The 23,378-nt window shown below is 39.6% G+C and overlaps 1 protein-coding gene across 1 annotated transcript; it reads left to right on the top strand.

The window, feature by feature from the left end:
- The first annotated feature begins 3,968 nt into the window (after positions 1–3,968).
- Positions 3,969–20,443, top strand: LOC107506853 (interferon-induced very large GTPase 1-like). Its single transcript, XM_016137737.2, is given in 4 exon segments — positions 3,969–4,175; positions 5,931–6,054; positions 17,831–20,274; positions 20,276–20,443. Coding segments are annotated over 2 exon segments (2,523 nt in total). The 5' UTR covers positions 3,969–4,175; positions 5,931–6,054; positions 17,831–17,832; the 3' UTR covers positions 20,357–20,443.
- The last annotated feature ends 2,935 nt before the right edge of the window (positions 20,444–23,378 follow it).

The following is a 23,378-nucleotide window of genomic DNA, read 5'->3' as shown; positions in this document are numbered from 1 at the left end:
ACAAGGTTGAGATAGAGTTTACAATAGAGGGTCCTTCAGAAGAGATGGAAAGAATTAATTTTGGAGCTCCTTCTTCGAGTTAGGCAGTGGGATTACCTCATTTGCTCAATACGATAAAGTGGTCAGACGAATGACTGAAAGACTAAATGAGTAAGCAAAAATCACAGTTTGAAAATAGTGAGGAAGGACTCCTGAGTCCATTTTCCATGGAAATAAATGATTTTAAAAGGACTAATGACAATAGTGCTCTTAACAAAACTCATCAGCCCGAATTCTCATATTCCTGTCATCTGCAAGGATAATTCTACCTGGTAACTTGTTCAGATATCCATGGCTTCTGAAGAGAGCAGAATAAAGGTATGGACAGGCAGCAGAAGCAGGAAAAGCTCATGGTTCACAGGAGAAAAGGAAGATGCACTTCCTTTCTACCTCTTCTGGCAAGCAACACCCTACTGGCTGCAGCTAAGCACTTCCTTGATGGATACAAGAGAAGTCCACCAAACAGGATCTGATGCTTCTGTCTTTCCCGGGTGTGATATTATGATTTAATAAGTAATATACACTTGGTCTTTGTCCTGGTTTCTGACGCAAGCCTCTTGAAACCCTTGTAAAAATTCCTAAGTTATAAGATCACTCGAGGCATCTTTTGATCTGATAAAGTGAGCCTGGATGGGCTTCTGTATGGGGGCTGGACACTAGAAAGAAAAAGCCAAGATTAGAAGCAAGGTATTTGCAGACCCACCCCACCCTCATCTCCAGAGAGTGGAGAAAGGCTGAGAATGGAATTCATAGTAGATCCTGCCTACATGAGAAAGCCTCTATAAAATCCCAATAGCATGGGTTTGAGACACCTAGGTTTTTTAACACAACCCTGCACTGGAAGGGTAAGAACCACAACTACATGGGGACAGAAGCTTCTGCACTCAGAACACTCCTAGACCCTGTCACCTTGGCTCTTCATATGTATCTTTTATCATATCCTTTAAAGATAAGTGTTTCTCTGAGCTCTGCAAACCACTCTAGAAAATTAATAGAACCTGAGAGAGGGTTTGTGGGAACTTCCGATTTGTAGCCAAGTCAGACAGAAGTTGTGGGGACTCTGGGGACCTACTACTTGGGATTGAAATCTGCGGATGCGGGCAGTCTCATGGGACTGAGCCACTAACCTGTGAGATCTGACACTATATCCAGGTAGTGTCAGAATGAGTTTAACTGTAGGACACGCAATTGGTGTCACTCAATTGCTTTGTGAAGGGAAAACACCTACACGTCTGCTGTTGAAACGAAGGAAGACTGAGTTGTTACTGATACACCTAGATTATTGGATGTTTCTTCCTCTTCTTCCTATCTCGGCTGGCAAGTATCTCCCAGCAGATTTCAAAAGAGGCTAACAGAGTCCCTTAAAAGATATATGCTCCTAGCCAAAGATGAGTGAGCTAGAAGGAAGGAATCAGGAGAAAATGCCAGGCATTTTCATTTCACTTCAAATTTATCAGTCAGGAGACACTCAGTGATCTCAGCTGCCCTTCTCTCTCGTCAGTGGGCTAGAGATGGGTTGCTCAATCTGCAAGACCTTTAGTCAAAACTGGGTTTATGGCTGGAACTAGGGTGAGGCATTGAGGCCTCTAGAATATAAAATTTAAGCACTCCTTCACTGTCTAGTTCCCTTGTCCCCTGAATGCCTCTCTGGCTTCACCCTTCTCCCAGCCCTGGGTGAGCCCCTAGATCATTGTCTTTCTCTAGTATCCCTAGGTAGGTCTGGGTGAATTCCTTTCCCCTCGGTTTATTCAGAATAAAACTAGAAACTTGCACATGTAACTTAAGTTAGGAAACTGGCAGAAAAACCTAGACATAACAGCTTCCAAAGAACATTCATCACTTGACACACCCTTCTGTGAAAAACAAGCATTTCTCAGAATTGAAATGAGAATGACAAATGAAACTGAAAGTCTTTTTCAGTGTCGGGTATTGCCCTGAGTAACAGAAGACAGCTGTGATGGAATAAACTCATTTGTGAATCTGATTTCCAGGCCATGAATTACTCACCCCCTTCATTAATTTATATATTTACTCAGATCTTACCATATACAGAAAATGTGCTCAAATGTGAGAGAATCTGAGGTGGATCAGACACACTGTATCATCTGGAGATTCATAGCATAGCAGCAGACAAAACACAGACACAGATACAAGACCCAGCATATGAGTGCAAAAAAGAAATCGCCCAAGAACTACAACATGGTGGCACTCATGTGGAAAAGTTCAGACGTTCAAATTAAACACCTGATGGAACATCGCAACCGGAAACATTCCCCTTGATGCCTTACCTTAATAAATTTGATTTTCAAACCAATTATGTGCCAGGGAGAAATTCTGAATTTGAATAACTACTTCAGACCTAGCATTTTATCCCCATTAAATTCATATAAGGCAGACAGTATATTGGCACAAATTCATTCTACTACTCAGCTGCTCTCATACTTGGGTTGCCCTCCCCATACCTGAGACTTAAGTAAATACAGCTAGTAACTGTTGAATGCTGGGCTCAAATCTGTCTCTGACTAGCATTAAAACTCCTGCTTATTAGGAAACACCAATGTTCCTATCTAAGGGAAAGAGTAGGAAAAAGGATGGTGTGGGTAGGATTTCTGGAGGAACTAGAAAAAATGGGTATAAAGTTCACCTGAAAAAATACATAAATAAGAAAAAAATATATAAACTCAGACACACACAAGATTTTAGTGGTTACCAGAGGGAAAAGGAATTGAGGAGAGGTAAATAAGAATAAAGGGAGTCAAATATATGGTGACAGAAGAATTGATTTTGGGTGGTGAACACACAAAGCAATATACAGATGATGTATTATTGAACTGTACACTTGAATTTATATATTTTAACCAATGTCATCCCAATAAATTTAGTTTAAAATATATAAATAAATAAATAAATAAATAAAATATGAAATAAAAGGACAGGGGTACTGGTCTGAAATCAATATTATAATGAATTATATTTAGAAAAATAAAATGCTTTACATGGGATTAAGTTTGAGGGCCAACTGTCAGAAATAACATTATTAGAAAACTCTAATATAAAAAATGGCAAACAGTATACTTTCTCACCAGAAACAGAATATGCTCTTTAGATTTCTTTCCTCTCTCTTTAATACCTGTACCCCATTTCCACCCCTGACGCATGGATGTTGCCATTTCCCCTTAGGGCTGGACCTCTGAAAGGGAGGCATCCCCTCCCACATGATCACTTGCAGTGTGCACCTGGGGCCTGGGGCTCCATCTAGGGGCTGAGCCCAGGACCATCTGGGTGCAAGGCAGATGTGATAACCACTACACTATGGAGCCACCCCCTCCTTGAATTTTTTTATACAACACACCTTTAAGAGCTTAGTGCACCTTAGAGGTGAATCATCCGATTCAGTAATAAAATGTTGGAAGATTTGTTAATTTTCAAACCATTTTGGGAAACAGAGCTTGAAGACTTGATACTAATTCTAGCATAAAAGCTTTTTTTTACAAGAAATAGAATATATATCCAACAGTTACTAGCTATATTTACTTAAGTCTTGGGTGTGGGGAGAGCAACCTGAGTATGAGGGAGCTGAGTAGTAGAATGAATTTGTGCTAATATACTGTCTACCTTTCTTTAGCACTGAGTGCATGCTTCTCTCTTTGATCTTGAGTAACAAGAACTAGAACAGTAAAGCAATTAAAGCACTTTCCCTGAGAAAGACACCTCTCTAGAATATGTGCCCATGTCTCGTCTCCCAAATTCTTTCCTTATCCTGCTTCTATGTTCATTATCTTCTGCTCACTCAACCCCCACCAATGGTACACACACACACACACACACACATACACACACACACTAATTTTCTAATTGCATAATAATAAAAACCCAGAATCCCAGTATAAACAAGCAAACAAATTCCTTTGAATCAGTGGATTTTTTTTAATGGAAAAAAAAAAGAACAGAAACAAAGTGAAACCGTTTTTTCACTTCCTCCTCAACGAATAAGTTTAGGTACTTCAACCACAGCAGGAGCCTGAGTCTGGGCTAGAAATGTGTCAGTAGCCTAGCAGACTCACGCAAGGAACTTACTCTACAGGCAGATCTCTCTGGAGCAAACTGAAAACAGTAGCTTGGCTTCGAGGAGACAGGTAGGTAAAGAGGGAGGGAAATGGGGTGGACAGATACAAAGACAGACTCAAAGACTAAAGTAGAAACAGAAATTCATAAAAATAATCACAGGGAACAGTCAGACACAAGCAGAGTAAGACATGCTAAGAGCACAAACATGATATGGCACTGTCATTGCTTCACAAAACAGCTCTAAATCGGGGGAAAGGAAGTATATTATCTAAATGGACAATGAAACAATTCGGTATTCTGTGTTACCAAATAAAAATAAATCTGGACAGGTAAAAAGAGACTTTATTTGAAAGGATTATTGCAATAAAGGGAAGGAAACTTGCAATAGAGAAAACGATTCAAACAGAGCTGCAAGCATCTGACAGGCCAGGCAAAAAGGAATTTCTTTTTATAAGGAAGAGTCAATGAGGTTTTTCTAGAAAGAATGGGGTGTGGAGGGAGCGAGATAATCAGGAAATACTTTTCCCTGAGGTTTACTGATGCTTAGGCAGGATCTTAAGGAGGGGATATTTGCTGGGTCAGAAAGAGGTGGGTCAAAGTTCAGGGGCCTGGAGAGAAGCTTAATTAAGGTTTACTTACAAGCACTTTGTTCTGATTGATCAATAAAGACATACAGTTCAGCTCAGCGTTTTTGAAGAAAAAAAGAAAAAAAAAAGAAAACTGAAAGGGTCTGTGACTTCATTACAAATGAAAAAGGGAAGCATCGATGAATTTTATCTAAGTCATACAGGGAAGGGTGGTCCTCTGCAGTAAGCCATATCTTAGAGCACAAAACAGTGGATAGATTTCTAAAACTGTTTTCCAGGAGTAAAGGGCTCAAGAAATGTTTAATATTTTTATTCTGGTTCATGCAAGTAACAGGTGCTTTTGTAAGTATAGAGAAGAGAGGCACTAACTCAATCTGAAAGGTAAGTGGAAGGCTTCCCAGATAAGGAGGAAACTTGAACTGGGTAAGGAGTATAAAAATAAAGCCCTGAGCAATCAGGCACCTGAGGCAATATATCATCTGAACTAAGAGAAAGGGGTTAGGAGTCTGGAACTTCAAAAGGGTAGAAGACAATTCACAGAAAGATGAAAAGAGCAATGTTTGATAAACAAATGTTTGCCATACCATGCATATATGTCTTTCTTACAAAAAGGTTTTCACTGGCAATAATAACTCTCTGCCTGATACAGGGACACTATTTAATTTTTGTTTTGTTTTGTTTTGGCTGTTTTCTCGTATATTTATTACCCACATTATCCACCTGTGATTCTTTTATTTTCCCTCTCAGTATCAACTACAAGCTCTCCTACTGTGAAATCATATTCAAACCTTTTAAAATTAAATTTATTGGGGTAACATTGGTTAATAAAATTATATGTTTCAAGCGTATAATTCAATAATATATCATGTGTATTGCATTGTGTTCACCACCTGAAGTTAAATTTCCTTCTGTCACCATATATTCGACCTCCTCTAGCTCCCTCCCCTCTCCCTGTTCCCCCACCTTCTGTTAAACACTAAACTAGTCCATTCATTTCAACTTTGCTTTTACTTCTCTTGCCTTTGAGATTAAATTGAGGGGGAGAGGGGCAGAGACTGAGGGAGGAAAAACCCAGTTTACAATCAATAATCCTTATGATGATTTTTAAATTTAAGAGTCATTACTAAACACATAATTCAAGACTCTTGGCCCTTAATGAAAAGAAATGTTAAAACATGGGGAAAACAGGTTTTTTTTTCCTGACCTTATTATAAATCAACGCCCTTTCCCACACAGGAAGCCAGAGCCTGGACTAAATCTGTGAGCCATAAAATTTTCAGAGAATCAGGGAAGGAACACACTCTACATCCACATATCTCTGGAGCGACCTGAAAACGAGAGCTTGGCCTGAAGGAGACAGGTAAGTAAGAAGGAAAATGCCAGAGATAAAGGTATAAGAACTGACATAAAGAATGGAAATGAAACAGTGATGAAGAGTGAAAAGGAGCAGAGACTAAAACAGAGACCCAAGGATAGAGTGTAAGGACAAAATATGAATTGGACATGGTCACTGACCAATAAATTATGGCCATAAGTACGAGAAGGGGAATATATAATCCAAACAGATAATCAAGAAACACTGTGAAAATCTACATAATACACCTAAACACAAGGTATTCTTGATAAGACAGAAAAGAGAGTTCCTAACTCAACCTAGAATATTAATAGAAGGCTTCACAAATAAGGAGAAACTCGAATGAGGTCAGAAGGAATATAGAGCCCCTGGCACAGAAGGTCGGGAAAGACCAATGTGTAATATTTAAGAGTCAAGAAATGCCACACGAAGGAAGAAAGATGGCAGAGTGTGGTGTCTAAGGGAAAAGGGTGAGGTGAGTATGAAGAAAAGAAAAATGAGTGGCTATGCAAGAAACTTTAGAGACAGATTACTGTTAAATTTTAAGAGCCTTGAATGCCTGGGTAAGTAGTTTTAAGTGTATCATAAAGACATGAGACTTGTTGAGGTTTTATAAACAAGGCAAGAAATTATTTAAATTTGGATGTCAGAGGGATGACTTTGGAAGCAATGTAAGAATAAATTATAAGCAAGAAAAACAAAATTATTGAATACACCAGAGCAGAAAAGGTGAGGGTCCAATGGCAGTGTGGATATGGAACAGGTATCAGATTCAAGAGCAAATTGTTACAATTGAATATATAGGATACCTTATGCTTGATATGTCGTAGACGCCCCACAAGAAATGAAAAGCTATAAATGGAGACCTGAAAATGAAGGTGTCCAGAAAACAAAAGTGTCCACATTACCAGCCCTCTATCAAACCGGGAGGGGAGTATATATGCAGCCCTAAAAGGGAATCTGGACAGAAGTCTAAAACTACAATTGAGAATGAGTCTCTATCTAGAGTAGCCATCACCCTACCCAGGGTCATCAATCCAATAAGACCTACTACCAACACCAAGGCCAAAGTCAAAGAACAGGAACACATATAAAAAGTGGGCACCAAAAACCAAACAATGAGTACAATTTGGGACATCCTGTTTTGTTCCACCCTCATGGAGAGTTCTGGCTGGTGAAGACCACATCTCTTAGGATAATCCCTAGACTGGCTCTCCAAATACAGATCTTCAGGCCCTTACCTTAGGGATTCAACTTTCTTCTCCCCTCTCTTCATCTATCTACCAACAATTCTCAAACATTTAGCTGTTCCTTGTGCAGTGCGTAGCTCCTTTGTGCCCAGCAAAAAGGTTTTTTATAAACTATAGAGACACAAGACAACAATGTTGCACACAGTGTTGGGTGTCTGATTTGGTTGTTAATCATATTGTTCAAGTGCTCTTTATGCTTACTGATTTTTTGTTGGCGTTTTTTATCAGGTACTAAGAAGCATACTAAACCTTTCCCAAAGTAATTATAGATTACCAATTTCACCAAGTAATTCTGTAAAATGTGTTCTGTCTTTTTAACAAACCTTATGCCTTACAGCAGTGTTAGGCTTACAAAAATGAGCAGAAGGTACAGAGATTTTTCCGTATACCTCGTGCCCTCCCCCCACAGACATAGGCTCCCCCATTACCAACATCCCCCACCCAAGTGGCACATTTGTTCCAACTGATGAACCTACACTGAAATATCAATATCACCCAAAGTACACAGTTTACATTGGGATTCGCTCTTGGTCTCGCATATTCTATGGGTTTTGAAAAATGTCTAATGAAGCGTAACTGACCTTACAATTTAGGAAACAGGTTCGCTGTGTTCCACCTACTCGTCCCTTATTCCCTCTGCCCTCTGGCTACTACTCATCTTTTGCTGTCTCCATAGTTTTGTTTTTTCCAGAATTCCTAGAGTTGAAATCATACAGTATGTATCTTTTTTGGTCTGGCTTTTCGTACTTGGTAATATGCATGTAAGTTTCCTCGGGTCTTTTTATTTCATTTCTTTCTTTTAATTTCTTTTTAGAACTGAATAATATTCCACTTTCTAGAGGTACCAGTTTATCCATTCACCTACTTAAGGACATCTTTTGCTTCCAAGTTTTCAAAATTGTGAATAAAACTACTATAGACATCCATGTGCAGGCTTTTGTGGACATAACTTTTCAAATCAGTTGGGTAAATATGAAGGAGTGGTGTGATTGCTGGACTTTATGGTTAAAGTATGTTTAGTTCTGTGAAAACCAACCAAACTGTCTTTCAAAATGGCTGTACCATTTTGCAGTGCTAGAAGTAGTGAATTAGAGTTGCCATTAAGCTACATCCTTGCCAGCATTTGGTATAGTCGGTGATCTGAATTTTGGCCATTCTAATGGGTGCATACTGATACGTCACTGTTGCTTTAATGAACATTTCCCTAATGACATATGATGTGAAGCATCTTTCCATATGCTTATTTGCCATCTTCATATCTTTTTTGGTGAAGTGTCTGTTAAGATCTTTGGCCCATTTTTAATCGGAGTGTTCATTTTTATTGTTGAGTTTTAAGAGTTCTTTGCATATTCTGTGGGTTGCTTAATTAAATTTACTGGGGGACATTGGTTAATAAAATTATACAGGTTCGAGTGTACAATTCAATAATATGTCATATGTGTATTGCATTGTGTGTTCACCACCCAAAATTCAATTTCCTTCCATCACCATATATTTGATCCCTTTACCCTTATCTACATAGCCCTGCCACATTCCCTCTGGAAACCACTAAACTTTTGTCCATGTCCATGAGTCTCTGCTTCTCTGTCATATTTATATGTTGCTTTTTTACCCCACATATGAGTGAAATCACATGGTTCTCACCTTTTTCTGTCTGACTAATTTCACCTAGCACGATTATCTCAAGATCCATCCACATTGTCACAAATGACAGTATTACGTCTTTTATTATGGCTGAGTAAATTTCCATTGTATATATGTACCACAGCGTTTGTATCCAATCATCTATCGAAAGACACTTAGGCTGTTTTCATGTCTTGGCCACTGTGAATAATGCTGCAATGAACATCGAGGTGTATATATCTTTACAAATAAATGTTTTCAAATTTTTAGAGTAGATACCTAGAAGAGGGATCGCTGGGTCATATGGCATTTCTGTTCTGAATTTTTTGAAGAACCTCCATATTGTTTTTCGCAGTGGCTGTACCAATTTACATTTCTACCGGCAGTGTATGAGGGTTCCTTTTCTCCCACAATTTATTACTTGTCTTGTTGATGATAGCCATTCTAACTGGTATGAGGTGATATCTCATTATGGTTTTGATTTGCATTTCCCTAATAACTAGTAAAGTTGAGTATCTTCTCATATGTTTCTTAGCCATCTGTATGTCTTCTTGAGAGAAGTGTCTGTTTGGGTACTCTGCCCATTTTTTAATTGGATTGTTTCTTGCTGTGGTTGTTGTTGTTGTTGAGTTGTATGAGTTCTTTGTATGTTTTTGGATATTAGCCCATCATCGGAAGTGCTGATTACAATTTATCTTCTCCTATTCAGATGGTTGCCTCTTTGTCTTGTTCTTTTGCTATGCAGAATCTTTTTAGTTTGATGTAGTCCCATTCATTTAGTTTTGCTTTTACTTCCCTTGCCTCTTGAAATCTAAAGTCCGGGAGTTTGGTACCTATGTTTTCTTCTATGCTATTTATTGTTTCTGGTCTTATACTTAGGTTTTCGAATCATTTTGAGTTAATTTTGGTGTATGGTGACAGACAACATTCTAGTTTCATTCTTTTGCATGTGGCTTCCCAATTTTCACAGAAGCATTTATTGAAGAGGTTTTCTTTTCTCTATTGTATGTTTTTGTTTGTTGAAAATTATTTGCCCATATATACAGGGGTTTGTTTCTGGACTCTCATTTCTGTTCCATTGGTCTGTGCGTCTGTTTTTCTGCCAATACCATGTTATTTTCCTGAGTCTGCTGGGTCTTAATTGCCTTCAGTTCAACATAATCCATGTTAGCGTGATGCATTCTGCACCCCCTCAATTTATAGGATTAAAACTCTGAGGCTGAGAAAGAGTGTGGTTTTTAAGGGAAGAAATTGAACCACAAAGTAGGAAAAGGAAAAAGAGTGGTTGTGAAATGAATTAGGTTAATTGTTGCCAGATCATAAGGGGTCTTGAATGCCAGGCCCAAGTAATTTCATTATGTCATAAACCAAAGAAGAGTTTTCAAAGTTTTGTAAACAAATGATTCAAATATGAGTTTCAAGATGCAACAAGAAAGATGGATTACAACAGGAGGAGAGAGAACAGATTCAAGAGCTTTTCATATAGAACAGTCATATAAATAGGGACCACAGTTTAGGAAAAGACATAGGAAAAATGGGATTCCAAGACATAAAAGTTATCGCCATTTCCCCCCATCAGAACTGGATAGATACTCCCAAATGGCTAGAACCAGGAATTTAAGATGAGTTTCTATGAACTATAATGGATATATTTGCACATTAGTTTAACCTTTAAACTCCTTTTTAAAAATCATTTTACATTTTTTTTGACAGTTGACATACAATCTTATAGTACTTTCAGGTGTACAACACAGTCATTAGACATATATATAACATACAGAGTGATCAACTCTATAAGTCTACTATCCATCAGACACCATACATAGTTATTATAATATTATAATATTATTGACTACATTCCCTATGCTATAATTTATATCTCTAATTTACATCTCTTTTACCTGGTATAAGTATTGCTACGCCAGCTCTTCTTTTTTTCCCCATTTCCATTTTATATCTTTTTCCATCCATTTACTTTCAGTATGCGTGTCTTTTGATCTGAAGTGAGTTTCTTGCAGGCAGGATAAGTAAGGGTCTTCTTTCCTGATCCATCCAGCCACCCTATTTCTTTTGATAATTTAATTTGTTTTCATTTAAAGCAAATATTTATAGATATGTAGTTATTGTTATTATATTATTTATAACTTTGACCCTCCTCTTCCCTCCTAGGCCCCTTTTCTCATTTTCCTCCTTCTCCTTCTTCTTCAAAAAGTCCCTTTAACATTTCTCAAATACTGGTTTAGTGGTGATGAATTCCTTTAGTTTTGTCTTCTCTGTGAAGCTCTTTATCTCTCCTTCAATTCTAATGTCTTTGCTGGTTAATCTTGATTATAGGTCCCTGCTTTCATCATTTTGTGTATTTCATGCGAATCCCTTCTGGCCTGCAAAGTTTGTGTGCAGAAATCAGCCAACAGTCTTATGAGAGCTAACTGCTTTTCTCTTGCTGCTTTTAGGATTCTCTGTCTTAACCTTTGGCATTTTAATTATGATGTGTCTTGGTGTGGACCTTTTTCAGTTCATCTTATTTGGGACTCTATGCTTCTGGGTATATCTGTCTATCTCCTTCACCAGGTTAGAGAATTTTTCAGTCATTATTTCTTCAAATAGATTCTCAGTCTTTTGTTCTGTCTCTTCTCCTTCGGGCATCCCTATGATGCGAATGTCGGTACAACTCATGTTTTCCCAGAGTCCTCTTAAACTATCCTCATTTTTTTCTTAATTCTTTCTTTTTTTGCTCTTCTAATTGTGTCTTCTGCTATCTTCTCTTCCAAATCACTGATTTGATCCTCTGCTTCACCAAATCTGTTGATTCTTTCAAATGTATTCTTCATTTCAGTTATTGTATTCTTCATTTATTACTGGTACTTCTTTTAGTTTTCTATCTCCACTTTTGTTTCCTATCTCTTGATTGAAATTCTCACTAGATCATTGAGCATCCTAATAACCAGTGTTTTGAACTCTGCACCTGTAGAGGGCTTGTCTCCATGTGGTTTAGTTCATTTTCTGGAGCTTTGTTCTGTTCTTTCATTTGGGACATGTTTCTTTGTCTGCTCATTTAGGCTGCCTCTCTGCATTTGTTTCCATGTATTGGGAAGTACCGCTATGTCTCCCAGCCTTGGCAGAGTGGCCTTATATAGTAGGTGTCCTCTGGGGCCCAGTGGTGCAATCTCCCTGGTAGCCTGCCGGGTGCTTCAGGTATATCCCTTGTGTGAATTATGGGTGCCCTACTATTGTAGTGGAGCCTTTTTGCTGTTGGCACTTCAATAAGAGGGACTGACCCTCAGGTTGATTGGTCATGAGGACTGGTCATGACTGCAGTGAAGGAGCTGTTGTGTACAGGCTGACCCTTTAGGATAGGTTTGCTTTAGCAGGGTTCTGGTGTCACTTGTGGAGATGGTTTGGTGGTGCTCTGGTATGGTCTGAAACTGGCCACTGGATGAGTTGGTCCTGGAGCCTCTTGGGAGGGGCTCTAGTGAAGGCCAAGGTCAGCTGCTATTTGTGTTGGGACTGGAAGTGCTTGGGAGAGGCTGTGCTGCAAACTGAGGCTGGCTGCCACTGCTTCAGGGTTGGGACACTTTGGTGGGCACCATGATGTCAGCTGACACAAACTGCCACTTATGCCAGGCTTGTGGCCACTTAGTTGAAGCTGCAATGCCTCTGTCTCCCATAGTCTTTTTTCTCTCTGAGACACAATCCCAGCTGGTTTTCATAGCCAGAGTGGTGAGGACTTCTCTTCCTGGCACTGGAGCCCTGGGCTGAGAATACTGGTGGGGGCCTGAGACCCCTCACTCCTTAGGAACGACCTCTGCAGCTGAGATATCCCTCCTGATTCTTAAGTGCAACACCATGGGTGTGGGACCAGCCCATTCTGCATCTCCACCCCTCTTACCAGTCTGGACATGAGTTCTTTATATTCTCAGTTATAGGATTTCTGTTCAGCTAGTCTTCCAGTGGTTTCAAAGATGGTTGTTCTACAATTTAGTCGTAATTTTGATGTGGTCATGGTAGGAGGTCAGCAGAGTGTACCTACTCTGCCATCTTGACCAGGAAGTCTTTGTATTTCATTTATTCATTTGTGTATTGAACCATCGGTGCATCCCAAGAATAAATCCCACTTGGTCATGGTGTATAATCCTTATGTGTTCTTGAATTCAGTTTGATAATATCTTGTTGAGAATTTTTGCATCTATATTCATCAGGAATATTAGTCTGTAGTTTTCTTTTCTTGTCGTGTACTTATCTTGCTTTGGTTCCAAGGGAATAAAATAAATTTGGCAGTCTTCCCTCCTCTTCAACTTTCCAGAAGTGTGTTGAAAAGGACTGGTGTTAATTCTTTAAATGGGGGGTAGAATTTTCCAGTGAGGATATCTGGTCTTGGGTTTTGCTGTGTTAAGAGGTTTTCGATTATCAACTTAATCTCCTTATTATCTGCCTGTTCAAATTTTGTTCTTCATAATTCAGCCTTGGTAGGTTGTATGTTTCTAAGAGTATACCCATTTCTTGTATGTTAGATCATTTTTATAGGCATATAATTGTTCATAGTGGTCTCTCATGATCCTTTGTGATATCGATGTCTCTACTTTCACTTCTTTTTATTTGTGTCTACTTTTTTTCTTGGTAGAGCTAAAGTTTTGTAAATTTGATCTTTTCAAAAAGCCATTTGTTTCATTGATTTTTTTCAATAACTTTCAGGTCTTTGACTTACTCTGATCTCTTATTTCCTTCTGATCTTTATTTCTTTCCTTCTGCTAATTTTGGGCTTAGTTCATTCTTCTTTTCCTAGTTTCTTGAAGTGTAAAGTTAGGTTTATTTGAGTTTTTTTCCTAATTATATGTATTTTTCCCTATAAACATCCCTCTCAGAACCGCTTTTGAAGCATCCAATAGTTTTATCGTTGTTTCTATTTTCATTTGTTTTAGGATTTTTCTAAATTTCCTTTTGAGTTTTCTTTGACTCTTTGGTTATTCAGGAGTGTGTTGTTCAATTTCTACATATTTGTAAATTTTCTGGTTTTACTCTTATTTATTTCTAGTTTAGTACCATTGTGGTTGGAAAAGATACTTGATATAATTTCGTTTCTCTTAAATTTGCTGAGATTTGTCATATGTGTTCCCATATGATCTATCTTGGATAGTGTTTCATGTACAACTGAGAGGAATGTGTATTCTTTTGCTGTTGCATGGAATGTTCCATAAATGTCTGTTCGATCCATTTGGTCTAATGTATGTTTCAAATCCAATGTTTTTGTTGATTTTCTGACTGGATGATCTGTCCATTGCTGAAAGTGGGGTACTGAATTCTCACTACTACTGTATTGTTGTCTTCTTCCTTGAGATCAGTTAGTATTTGCTTAAGAAATTTGGGTGCTTTAATTTTGGGTGCATATATATTTATGATTATTCTATCTTCTTGATGAATTGACCCCTTTATCATTATACAGAGACATCTTTATCTTGTGTTACCATTTTTGGTTTAAAGTCTATTTTCTGATATAAGTATGTTTACCCCCTTTTTTTTTTGTTTTCTACTCTCATGGAATATCCTTTTCCATGCCTTCACTTTAAAGCTGAAATGAATCTCTCATAAACATCATATAGTTGTGTCTTTTAGTAATCCATCTAACTATTCTGTGCCTTTTGATCGATGAATTCTATCTATTTACATTTAAAGTAATTACTGACATGTAAGGACTTAGTACTGCCATCTTCTTAACTGCTTTCAGGTTTGTTTTTTATTTCCATTGATTTTTTTTTCCTTCCATTTCTGCCTACCTTTTTAAATTGGTATGCTCCATTTCCCCCTTTATCTTTTGTGAATCTACTCTAGGTTTCTGCTTTGTGGTTATCCTGAGGCTAACATAAAACACCTCATAGATCACGGTGGCCGGGACGTGGAAGCAACAGAAGTGTCCTACAATAGATGACTGGATAAAGACACACACACACACACACACACACACACATATATATAATGAAATATTATTACCTAGCCATAACAAAAGATGAAATACTGCCATTTGTGACAACATGGATGGATCTTAAGATAATTGTGCTAAGCAAAATAAGTCAGGCAGAAAAAGTTGAAAACCATGTATCACTCATGTGCGGGATATAAGACTGAAAGCAACAAACACCTCATAGATAAAACAGATAATAGCAACTTAATTTTGATCACCTGTAAGAGCTCCACCCTTTTACTCCTCCTTTATATTTGAATGTCATAACATACCTCTTTATGTATTGTATACCTATTAACTATTACAGTAGCTATAGTTATTTTAAATATTATTTCCCTTTAACCTTTACAGTATAGTTAAGTGGTTAACACACCATTCTATTACAGAATTATGGTTTCCTAAATATAACCTTTATCAGAGTTGTATAATTTCATATATTTTCATGTTGGTGATTAGCATCTTTTCATTTCAGCTTAAAGAATTTCTTTCAGCATTTCTTACAAGGCAGGTCTAGTGATGATAAACTCCCTTAGCTTTTGTCTGTCTGGGAAACAATTTCCCCTTAATATCTAAAGGGTAACTTTGCCAAAGTATTCTTGGATGACAATTTTTTTCTTTCAACACTTTGAATATGTCATTTTACATTTTCCTGGGCTGTAATGTTTCTGCTGGAAATTCATTGACAGGCTAAAGGGAGTTCCATTTTTAGGTTACAATCTTTTTTCCCTGTCTGCTTTTCAGATTCTCTCTTTGGCTTTCACTTTTCAGTTTCAATATAATGTGATTAGAGGTATTTTTGCATCAAGATAATAGAGTGATCTATATCAGCTTTGTGAATTTGGATGTCAATTCGCTCCCCAGGTTTGGGAAGTCCTCAGTTATTATTTCTTTAAACAAACTTTCCGCACCCTTCTCTTCTTTTCCTTATGGAATCCTGATTGTTCTAACTTTTTTCTTTTCATGTAATCACATAGATCACGGAGCCTTTTTTTTTTAATCTTTATCATTCTTTTATTCTTAATTGGGTTATTTCAAAATACCTATCCTCTAACTCTCCCATTTCCTCTACTCTGATCAATAGATACTCTCTATTGCAGTTTCCATTTCATTCATTACATTCTTCAATTCCAGAATTCCACAGTGATTTCTATTTCTTTGGAGAATATCTCATTTTGTTCACATATTTTCCCCTGGTTTTACTAAATTGTCTTTCTGCATTTTCTTGTTGCGTGTCGAGTTTCTTTAAAACAGCTATTTTGAATTCTTTGTCTGCCAGGTCACAAAATTCCAAGCCTTTAAGCTAGGTTACTAGAGAATTATTATCTTTTAGTCATGACACATTTCCTTGATTTTTCATCTCCTTGTAGTTGTGTATTGCAGCTTTTGCCTTTAAAGTAGCAGACACCTCCCTCAATCTTTACTAGTTGCCTTATACGAGCGATTTTGTTTATTAGTGTTATTATATCTGGGTTTTATCGGCCTTTATATCGGTATAGCTGCTCCACTCTTCTTGTTCTTTCTTGTAGCAGAATTCTGAAGCTTTTATGTCTTCCCTAGCTTTTACAACTCACCAGGCTGGCTATTGAAAACTCTTTTCTTTTCCAGAGGGTGGCACTATAGTTCAAATGTGTGGTTTCTCCCTTGCACACAGATCCTAGTGATTTTATGATAGCTCTACATTTATGAGACTAGCTCTCCATACTGAACTTGGGAGCTCACCAAAGGAGTTGGCCACAGGGTTGACAAAGTTATGGGTTTAGCACCCAGAGCACTAGGCATGCCTGCAGACCCAGTGGGGAGATCCTCTGGTAAGGTTCTCTCTGAAGGACATGGGAGGCCTTCATGCTGAAGCCCTCAACGCAATCAGCAGGAACCGCATCCCTTTAATGCTCTTTGATATTTTTATCTGCCTCTTTCTCATCTCTTACATCCTACCCACCCTCCACCCCCTTCCCCCCAACACACAAACCCAAGTCATGGTGGTCCTGTCAAAATACTCTGGATGCCACAGAAAGCAATGTGTTTCTCTAGCCATGTCCCACATGACTAAGGTAGCCAGGATTTCACTCACCACTTTTCTTTTCTCCACTGGAGAGATCACCAGTACCAGATATTTTGGCCAATGTAATGTAACCAAACTCATGCTGGACTCTCCCTTTGGGAAGACTAGGCTTCAGTAATTTCTCTCATCTGTGGGTATCTGCCTAGGTCAGCATTATAAAGGATTTTTTCCAGTCATGACAAGACTGGTTCCCTGGCTCTGCCAGTTCCAGAGCCCATAATAAAGTCTTCTGTCTATTACCATATGCACAGGTGGTCAAGACTACTTTCACATCGCTGGGCATGTGGTGCTAGGTCCCACCATTCCTACAGAGGCAGAAAAGATGGGTGTCTAATTAGTTGTTTTAAAATGAGGACACAAAGGAGGAGCATCTTATGACACCATGATGCTAATGCTAAGAAGTTCATTTTAAAGGACAGAAGAGTATATATATATTACAAAATGGTATAGGAAGTAAAAGAGATACAGGAAGGGAATTATTCAACATAGGTTTGATAGAAACTAATTAAGGAATAATAGTGGTACCACTCTTGTCTTTCAAATAAACATCAAGCTATCAAGCTCATGTATATTTTCTAACTGCAGGCCTGAGCTTAACACTCTCCATGCAACTGATTCTGTATAAATAGAAAGTGCCAAACGGCAGGCTATTAAATTGTGACTCATTCTGGCAACGAAAAAGGCAGCCCATGGTGAGAACACCCACAAAGATATCTTGCATGCACACACAGAAATTTATAAACAGTATTAACAAAAGATATTTGCTGGAATAATGAAAGAATGGGAGAATGCCTTTGAGACTTGCATTTGCACTACACTCACACTTTTGGACACGTGGCTCACACTTCCTAGTCATGGCACAGGCTAACTGAGTGTCCTTTCTTCTCAGAGCCATGGACACAACAAACTCAACCCCTGATGAACCCCTGCTAAGAGGCAAAAGGAAGCAAAATCTCCAAGACATGCTGAGAGAAGTAGGACTGGCAGTTGAGTACTGGTTACCCAAGCTGCAGGAGCACCTAAGTGTGACCTGTGCTCAAGGCTTACAACATCTAGAAAAAAAAGACCTCCAGAAGCTCAAATCTCAGGCACGACATCCCTGGGAGGAAAGGGCTCTGGAGAAGCTGCTTCACTTGTCACAGTCAGATAGTCTTTCAGAATTACAGGAGTCTCAGGTGAAAAGGGTAAAGGAAAAGCAAAAGAAGGCAGAACAGGTGCTGCAGGAGCTAAGAAACATGCTGTCAGAAACGAGGCAACAGCAGGAAGAGGCAGTGAGGAAAAAAGAGGCAGAGCTGAGGCAGGCAATGGAGATCCCCAAAGAGTACTGGCCGCCCCCCCAAAAGTCCCTACAGGAAGTCATGGAATACATACAGAGACAACTTAACTTCACAGAGGGGATACTGTCTCACAGGGAAAATCTCTCAGATAAAGATCTGGTGAGATGGGCATCTGGAGGGTTGGCCTTGCAGGGAATTTATAAAACCAGCTACCAGAGGGGACTTATAGAGAAGAAAGAGGAGCTACTCAGTGTCCCCGAAGAGTTCTTACTCTCTGGACCTGAGCAGGACACACGAATGGAAACAAAGGAATTTACGTCTTCTCAAGCAGAATCCATATTCACCAAGACAATAGAGAAGCTGGGCTTCAGTGTAACTGCCTCAGCCAGTGGTGGAGGTCGGGGATTTAGCTTGGAAACTGGTATGGATCACAGCAAACATTCAGAATCTAAGGAAACTCATCAATCACGTTCTGAGCACTCTTATTTCTGCTCTATCAAGTTCAACTACGTCCCGCTTGCCTCCTGCCACTTTCCCATTGATCAGCTCCAGTTCTCCAAGGCTGCACTCCAGGAACTGAAACATATTGAAGATCTTCTGAGTCACCCTGCAGGCTCAGACAGCCTGCCCTTGCTGAGGCACAGGGCTGAAGCTTTCTTCCACAGGTTTGGCTCTCATGCCAACCAGGGCCCTCTGCAACTGGGAGGAATCTACTGGTGGAAAGCCACTTCAGAGGGTTTCCAAAGCGAGCAGCTGGCAGAAGTGAAAGAGCAGTCAGCAGAGTCCCTGAATAGTTACATAACAGGGAGCTATAGTGGATTCCAAGTGAAAGTTGCTGCCCGTGTGGATGTGTCAGACTCTCATTCAAAATCGGCCTCCCAAAGCACAACTTCCCAAAATCTCCAAACCAAAGTCCGATTATCTGTGGCCCAGACAGGTGGCCCACCAGAAGCAAACAGCTTTTTCCAGTGGAAAGCTGGCCTAGTTGCCAGTAATAAAACCTGGTGTGTCATTGACCGGGGGCTTCAGCTGGTGCCCATTTGGGACATCATCCTCTCCAGCCACAGAAGTGATTTTCAGGATCCTCTTCAGATAGCTAACTTCCTGAAAGACAGCTACAATGCTGTGAGTGGCCTCACTGCCCAGATCCAGGCTGGAGAAGAATTACCGAGTGCTGTGAAGGAGGCTAGGGTTTTCCTAGAAGATGTGAAATCCTGGGAGGTATCGAATCCTGAAGAGCAGCTTAAAACACTGATGAATTTCAAGCAAATGTTGAATCAAAAAACACAAAGTTATGACACTTGGGTTAACATATGCCTCACAGATCAGAGTCTGCAGAATTTTCTGGTAAACACTGTTAATTTTTGCAAAAAGTCTTCCATTTATAAAACTAAATTTATTAAATCTCAATTGAGTAGCCTTTTGGATCCTCACATCTATAAAGTGACAAACTTTCCTCAGGCTCATTCCATCATGCAGTGGACCTTCCAGCCAGAGTCAGAGCAAGAGCACACCAACATCTCTCAATTTTCTGAATTAATTAAACTCTTAAAGGAAACCCAGAATTACCTCATGGAAGTGAAGGCCAAATCTGAATCTACAGAAATAGTGGAGGAAGCTCAAAGAAAGGCGACTTACAAGGTCAGTTTGTCTCTTGGCTGCTTCTTGAACTACCTCCAAGAAACAGAGCAGCCAGACACACAGCTCTTGCTACTTTCCATTGCAGCTGGTGCAGGATATCATGTGGTAAACAAGACTTTTCAGTATCTCCTGGGGTGTGCTGAGTTAGACTTCCTACTGGATAAAATGCAAACTGCCCAAGTTCAATACCAGGAACTCAAAACTATTTGTACCCACAAGGCTCAGGCATTCCTTGTACTCACAGTTCTTACAGCTACTGTTGGAGTTACAGAGGTTTCTCCAGAGGAGAAAACACAACGTTTGGCATTAATAAGACATCACATGGGCCAATCTTTGTCTAAAGAAGTTGAATGTGTCCTCACCACACTTGAAGCTGATCATAATTGGGAAAATCTAGAGAAAGACTTGAGATCCCTCATTGATGGTAATTATGAACCCACCATCTCTTCACTGCCAGTGGATGAAGCGAGAAAAAATTTGGAAAGTATTTTCCATGTAAAGAAACAGCCCCATGAACCACGTAATGAAAATACCGAATGGAAAGTCATAGAAGACAGAGCTTTCCTAGCATTACTCCAACGTCTAGGCCTAGAAAATTACTATCCAAAAAGGATGAGCAGAGCTAACTTCCAACTGATCTACAAGGCTTCTGTTTACAATACCCAGCCCAGTTCTGAACAGGAACTTCCCTTCTATTTCCTGCAGAAGCTCATGATGCTGGATTATGGGCTGCGATACCTGGTCTTCAGAGATGGTGTTAACACAGAGAATCAAGTCTATCCAACTGCGTTGAATCAGGAAAAGAAGCCTTTTGATCCATACGAAGACTTGTTTGAAGACAGCGATCCTCCCACTAATCCTTCAGCCACAAATCCTAGGCCCCATATTCATCCTATGGATATTCAGATGGCAATTCTTCACTGTGCTGATGATTTTGCCAGACAATATATTTTGACCAAACTTTCCATTTGTCAGTTTGCCCTCCCCCTTCTCATACCTAATCCCTGCAATTCTGAAATCGAGTTCTCTCTCTGGTCTCTCAGTCAAATTAGAAGAAGCTGGCAGGAAGCAAGGAAATCACCCAAAGAAGAGAAGAAGAATCACAAGAATAAGCAGATGTGCCGTGTCTCTGCCCCCATTGTTTCCTTTATTAGAGTTGGAAATGGCTTCTCTGCTTCCAAATCTCAGATCATGAACTGTCTTCTCAGTAAACGTAAATACGATGTCTTTTTTCACAGACACTGCAGAGGAAGCAGCAAAGACTGTCTCTTGATGGGGGGTGTGGTGGAAGTCTGCTGGTTCTGTCCTGGGGGAGAAGATGAGGACAGATTTGACAACTGCTTGACCTTCGCTAACCTTCATGGAAATGCAAAGGAATATGAGCAGCAACTCTCCTTCCTGAAAGAGGTGTCTTCTCTCATTGTGGTCCTCATGTCAACTTCTGATGACAGTAAAGAAAACCGAAAAATTGTTCGTGACCTGAGTCAGTCACCAAGACCTTTGATCTGTTTGCTTGACAACAAAGAAAAAACCGTGGTGAATAACTCTAACCAGAAAGTGATGATTGGAATCAGGAACAGAAATGAGGCAGAATTAACAGAGGAGCTCACCACTACCATCACACGTTTGCTAAAGCTCTCAGACACTGTTCTCAGCCTAGAGGACTGTGCCCAGATTGCTCGCAAGCATGGATTCCTTATTGATGAAGACCAAAAAGATTGCAAAGAAGCCAAAGAAAAGGCAGAGATCATAATGGCCCTACTGAAAGATGAGAAGATATCTCAGGTGAAAGAAAACTTACTACCCCTTCAAGGACAACTGTGGCACCTTTGGTGTAGAAAGGACAAAGAACTCTATCACTTGAGAGAAAAGGGGAATCGGAGCATTGAACAACACAAGAGTGAGATTGAGGCAGAAAAACAAAGAATACGGTGCCAACAGTTAACCAGAGCCTTTCCTCTCAATGAATTAATGGAATCTGTCCTTCAAATTCTTCAGACACATTCAGAAACTCACACCTCCCTCTACTTTTTGCAATGGCTGAGTGAGTTTTTGGACCACCTGACTTCAGGACACTTAGAAAAACTGTATGAACAGAAAAAGTCTTTGTGGTCACAGATACAAGCAGAAAAGCAAAAGGCACCAAATAGCAACACACAGAACGTTTGGCAAAATAAGATAGAAGCTCTCTCCAGAAAGATTAGTGATTGTACCTTGGGAATTGAACAACTTCACAGAGAAATTGGCCAGATCTATGAAGCTCTAGAAGAAGTTTATTCTACAAAAGATACCCTTTTTCTCTCTCTTCCCAAGATTGCTGCAGATCTGATGATATCTGGTGTTCCCATTGAACTTATGGATGGGGAAGCTTCATATGTGCCTCTCAAGTGGGTGGCAGCTCTTTTTGACAAGGTCTCTGAAAAACTCGGAAATAAACGCCTGTTCGTTCTTTCTATCCTCGGCCTGCAAAGCTCAGGGAAGTCCACCCTGCTGAATGCACTGTTTGGGCTGCAGCTCACTGTTAGTGCTGGGAGGTGTACCCAGGGGGCCTACATGCAGCTCCTGAAGGTGGAGGAGACATTCACAGAGGAACTTGGCTTTGACTTTGTGCTCGTGGTGGACACAGAAGGACTTCGGGCCCCAGAACTTGGCAACAAATCCCAGAATCATGACAATGAGTTGGCAACCTTTGTGATTGGACTTGGAAATTTAACTCTGATCAATATTTTTGGGGAAAATCCATCAGAAATGCAAGATATTCTACAAATAGTTGTCCAAGCCTTCATGAGGATGAAACAAGTAAAACTCTCCCCAAGTTGCCTCTTTGTCCATCAGAATGTGGGGGAAGTTACAGCCAAAGACCAAACTATGGAAGGACGGAGGCGGTTAGAGCAGCGACTAGATGAAATGGCAGCAACAGCAGCTGAGCAGGAGCAGTGCTCAGATATAACCTGCTTTAGTGATGTCATTAACTTTGATGTTAATACTAACGTCTACTACTTTGCTCACCTCTGGGATGGCAATCCCCCAATGGCCCCTCCCAATCCTCGCTACAGCCACAATGTCCAGGAACTGAGAAGTAGAATTATTATGACTGCCAAACAGGAGTCTAGGGGAAGCATCATGAGGATTTCAGATGTAAAATTCCGAGTTCAAGATTTGTGGAGAGCCCTGGTGAATGAGAGCTTTATTTTCAGTTTCAGAAACACCAGAGAGGTCATGGCCATGAGCAAATTGGAAACCATGTATAACCACTGGACCTGGGAGCTGAGGAGTCATGTGTTAGGCTTGCAGAACCAGCTGATCAACCAGATTCAGAATGGAAAAATCCAGACACTCACAACAAGCACACTTGAGGCTCCAGTTACAGAAAAATATGAAGCCATCAAGCAAGAACTTGAAAAATATATTATGGAAGATCAAGATAGTGAAATACTGATTCAGTGGAAAGCAAATTTTGAAAACAAGCTATTAATCCTTAAAGGGACACTTATCTTAGACAGCCAAAAACAAGTCGAGGA

This window comes from Rousettus aegyptiacus, unplaced genomic scaffold (genome assembly GCF_014176215.1).
Source record: "Rousettus aegyptiacus isolate mRouAeg1 unplaced genomic scaffold, mRouAeg1.p scaffold_m13_p_5, whole genome shotgun sequence".
Classification (NCBI taxonomy): Eukaryota; Metazoa; Chordata; class Mammalia; order Chiroptera; family Pteropodidae; genus Rousettus; species Rousettus aegyptiacus.
This window is presented reverse-complemented; position numbering and strand designations above follow the sequence as displayed.